The 4354-nt window shown below is 36.4% G+C and overlaps 1 protein-coding gene across 1 annotated transcript; it reads left to right on the forward strand.

Annotated features, from left to right (window-relative positions):
• Window positions 1-746: 746 nt before the first annotated feature.
• On the forward strand, window positions 747-3073 carry LOC149475750 (uncharacterized). The gene is made up of 2 exons (XM_089712590.1): window positions 747-1921; window positions 2434-3073. Exons 1-2 carry the CDS (start codon window positions 1681-1683, stop codon window positions 2520-2522), a joined length of 330 nt encoding a protein of 109 aa, XP_089568716.1. The 5' UTR covers window positions 747-1680; the 3' UTR covers window positions 2523-3073.
• Window positions 3074-4354: the final 1281 nt, after the last annotated feature.

Raw genomic sequence — 4354 nt, forward strand, 5'->3', positions numbered from 1 at the left:
AGTTGCTCGTGCGCGCTAGCTCTAAGCCCATTTAGTGGACAATACGTAATTGATTAAACAAAGGTCTATTAATTTAATAGTTATACTGTATCGGACCACCACCGGACCACCAGGCAGGAGGATAATGGGACGATTACACCTAACGAGTACAGTAGCGAGTCAGTGTCCTCGGCCGAGTGAGGTTGGTATAAACACTTTAACGAGTGCTCGGCCGAGTATTCGGCCGAGAAGAGTGGCGAGAGAGTCACTAAAATCCCGATTTGTTTACTAGGCCACCACCCCGCTTCATTCATCTGCCCCCGCTGCGACTCGCTATCCCGCCCGGCACGTATAAACACGCACTCGTCGCTTGTCACTCGGCCACTCGCCACTCGTTCATTTCGTTATTGTATTTTTTCAAACAATTATTGATCAAAATCTCAATTAAAATGGCCGCTAACAAATGGAGCTTGGAAACCACAATAAAATTTATTCAGTGTTACAAAATACAAGAATGTTTGTGGAATTTTTCGTCACTCGATTACAAAAGCAGAGACAAGCGTAATGCATCACTAATTTCAATAGTAAATGAAATGAACAGCAACGACTTTGGAGTTTAACCTTTGCAGGTATTGCTTCTCTCAAAATAGTATCTTGTCTTTGTATATATGGAGTTATGTTCTCCAGCAATGTCTCAAAGCGTTCTACAGTAATTCTCAAAAAGGCCTTGAATTCTTTGGGATCATGAAAAAGACTATTTGCTCTATGTTGCTCCAAGGGAATTTCGCCTTAAAATCCATTTTCTGGTCTAAATTCGTTGATCTTCCTCTTCTAATAAATCCCACAATTCGTTAATAATATCTGGTAACAGCCGATTTAAAACCCGTTTAAATTCTTTTTTTTTTCGATCCATTGCAGACGTCCGCGTCGTGATCAAAACTGAACTGACTCGCCACTAGTGTAAATACGTGTTAACACCCACTCGGTTCGGCAACTCTCTCGGCCGAGAGCTTATTTACTGACTCGCTACTCGTTAGGTGTAATAGTGCCATTAGGTGTAATCGTCCCTTAACTCAGATGTATAATGCCCGGTTCCTATATTCAACGGATCGTCATGGTATGAAAGCTACTATCCGTTTTTCTATAACTAACTACGAGTCGTAAATACCGTTCCACAATTTTATTTTTTGACATGCCGTCGACGGACATCCGTTGGTCTTAAAAATACCGAGCCCTCTTCACTCACAGATGTGCGTTTCGTTATAAGCCAAATTGAAATTAAAATTACACAAAATTCAGGACAAAATAAGTTAAATATAGTGCTAATTGATCATTATAAACTTTAGGAAACTTTATAATACTAAAGAACTATATAATTGTAGACATCTACGTGATAATTTTCTTTCTAAACAACCGAATGCGTTACACAGAAAGCAAAAACGGAACTTTTTTCTCGCGCACACGAGCGTTGCTTGTCAGTTATCCTTCATTGTTGATTTATTGTCAATTTCTGTGAAGAATATCAATACCAAATCAATAAAATATAACGACGACTGTTTAAAGCCTTTTTAAAAATGGATAATATTACGCCGGTTAGTTCGCCTTTATATATATTTCTTCTTTAAAATTGCCTGCCGCTTACTTTTTGCTTCGGACACTCTTAATTTAAACATATTTCTGTTACAGAAATCGAAGAAGGCTATGAGCAAGGACGAGGTTGCCCTGCTTGTAGATCTAATACAGAGCAACCCAATTATTAACAGTAAGGAAACTACTGCCTCTACAAATAAATTGAAAGATGAATGTTGGATTTCGTTGACCAACACATTCAACGCAAAAAGTGGTCAAATACCAAGAAAACCAGACCAACTTAAATTAAAATGGGATAATCTGAAGAAAGCAGCTCGTAAGAGCTGCAAAAATCAGAATGAACAATTTGCAGGTATTTTTTTATATTATCAATTACCTAGCTACTGTGTGAGGTGTTATTATTTTTCATTCAAACTTGTTAAAGACTTGAAAATTGATATTTATTATTTTATGGCATTCAAATGCTTTATAAATATAAATTTATAAAGAATAGAAAAAAAAGTGTGTCCCTAAGACACATAAAACTGAAGGAATAGAATAAATTCGATTGCACTGGCCGGTCACGAGTGGTTGAATTGGTCAGGCATCCGCCCCGGAATGGCGCGAAAGGATGCGGGTTCGAGTCCCGCCTCGTGATCGAATTTTTTCTATTCTTTATAAATTTATATTGTTAAAGACTTAATTTGAAAGTTACTATAGCCACACCCCACAATCTTAGTCATGTGGATCCCGTATCCATATAAATATCTGCATAAAAATTATTCTAAATGATAGTTTCTTGAAAACCTCTTCAACCATTGAGGCTTTAAAGTGGAATATAGAATTATCCAAATAAACTAATAAATTTATAATTTTTTTTTGTAGACTGGCGGTGGCAAACCGGCCTTTATTCCACCAGACGAAACCTTGGCCAAAGTGGGCAGTTTATTGGGATCTACATGTTCAGGGTTTGATGTTTTGCCTGTACATTATTTTTTCCTATCACCAAATTACCTCATAACTTATTTTTGTTTCAGATCAGCGATGGAAGACAGTAAATCCTATAGAAAATATAACCAGCAACAACTGAAAGAAGCTGTAAATTCAGTCAAAAATGAAGGGAGGACCATTTATAAAGCTTCCAAGGAAACGGGAATCCCATGGAGTACCTTAAAGAGGTACCTGGAACGTGAAGAAGATTCTGTAAGAAAAATGGGAAGGCCTTATGCACTTCCAAGTGACTTAGAGTTAAGACTATACAACTATATTATTGAAATGCAGGAACTGGGATTTGGATTAACAGTATTTCAAATAAGAAAATATGCCTATGACCTTGCTGAGGCCACGGGTCGGGAAAACTTCTTGCCTTCGGCAAAACGCATTGCCAGTAAGTGGTGGTGGAACAGTTTTAAAGCTAGATATAACTTGAGTGACTCGCGCACAACGAAGGTTGGTGGAGATCACGATTTTAGATTTTAGACAGATTTTAGTCCTCTTAACGGGATTTGTTTTATTTCCCATACTTAATATTTACAAAATTACAAATAATTTATCAGTTTTAAAGTAAGTAAAATGGATTCTACAACAAAAAACAATTCTGTCTATCTACTATCTAACTAGTATATCTCCTGAAGAATATCATATATTTGTCTGAGATTTTTTACTGCAGTTAATCATATACTTTAAAGCATTATAAAACTCGCGTTTAGCTCTACTAGTCCCCTACTAACATATTTAATTTGATAGTGACTTACATGGTGATTGTATTCTAATGTGAGTCCCATCAAGTGCGCCAAGAACATGTGGAAATCGAGCTACGTTATAAAAGTCTTGTTCTGTGTCAGAGTGCATGTAAATATATTTTTTATACAGTTTAGCAATAGCAAAACTGATATCACACACAATACGACAAGCTGATGTTTTTGACACACCTACAAAGTCTGCCACTGATATCAACATTGTCCCTAAAGCGTAAGAATCTCAGCGTCAAAAGTAATTGATGTAACGGAGATATCCCTTGATTCCTGAAATGACAACAGTCAGCTAAGTAATAAGGTTAGACGTTATTGGCATAATATAAATGCCTCCATTAAACTAACCTGGCTCTTTTTATATGTATGTCTGGATAAATTTCCAGAAGTAATTATTGTTTGACAGATTCTTTATCGAGTCGAAATCTCACTTGAAATTCGTAAGAATCCAGGGTTGCAAAAAAATCCACTCTTTCTCTATAAACTCTTTCACGCCCACTATCGTCTTCTGAATCAGTACCACTATAATTTGATATAATATGAAACACTTCTCTATCACTATCTGAACTAGACATTTCGGAATTTAAGCGGAAATAATGAAATAGTAAAAAATTAACCGCCCGAAATCGACGGGTAATCAAAATGCTATACGAATAGTAATTTTGACAGCATTCTGACGTTAAAAATATTTATAGGAACGCGATAGACTGTCCTCTCCATACAATATGCTTACCATTCGTTAATAACCCTCCCATCCGTCAGTAGATAGCTGTCGGTAAGTTGCCTGACGAGACGTTTTTTATAGGAACGATTTTTGCTTACGCTTGGTTTATTATACTACTATTCGTAACTAAAACGGATCGTTTATCAAATATAGGAACCGGGCATAAGCAGTTCACAAGTGAATTCGTCATTCTCGCACCAGCTCTTTATAGTTAAGGTCGTAGATTAAGTAAAAATTGTAATTTATTTAAATAGTTTTTGTTTTTAAAGTAATCTCGACCCAGTTATTTTTACTCACGTACTCCAGTTTTTGGATGTTGCAGTATTTCGAC

This window comes from Colias philodice, chromosome 29 (assembly GCF_061535455.1).
Source record: "Colias philodice isolate Cphi_HAF_F1 chromosome 29, ilColPhil1 Martin Lab GWU primary, whole genome shotgun sequence".
In the NCBI taxonomy this organism is placed as follows: Eukaryota; Metazoa; Arthropoda; class Insecta; order Lepidoptera; family Pieridae; genus Colias; species Colias philodice.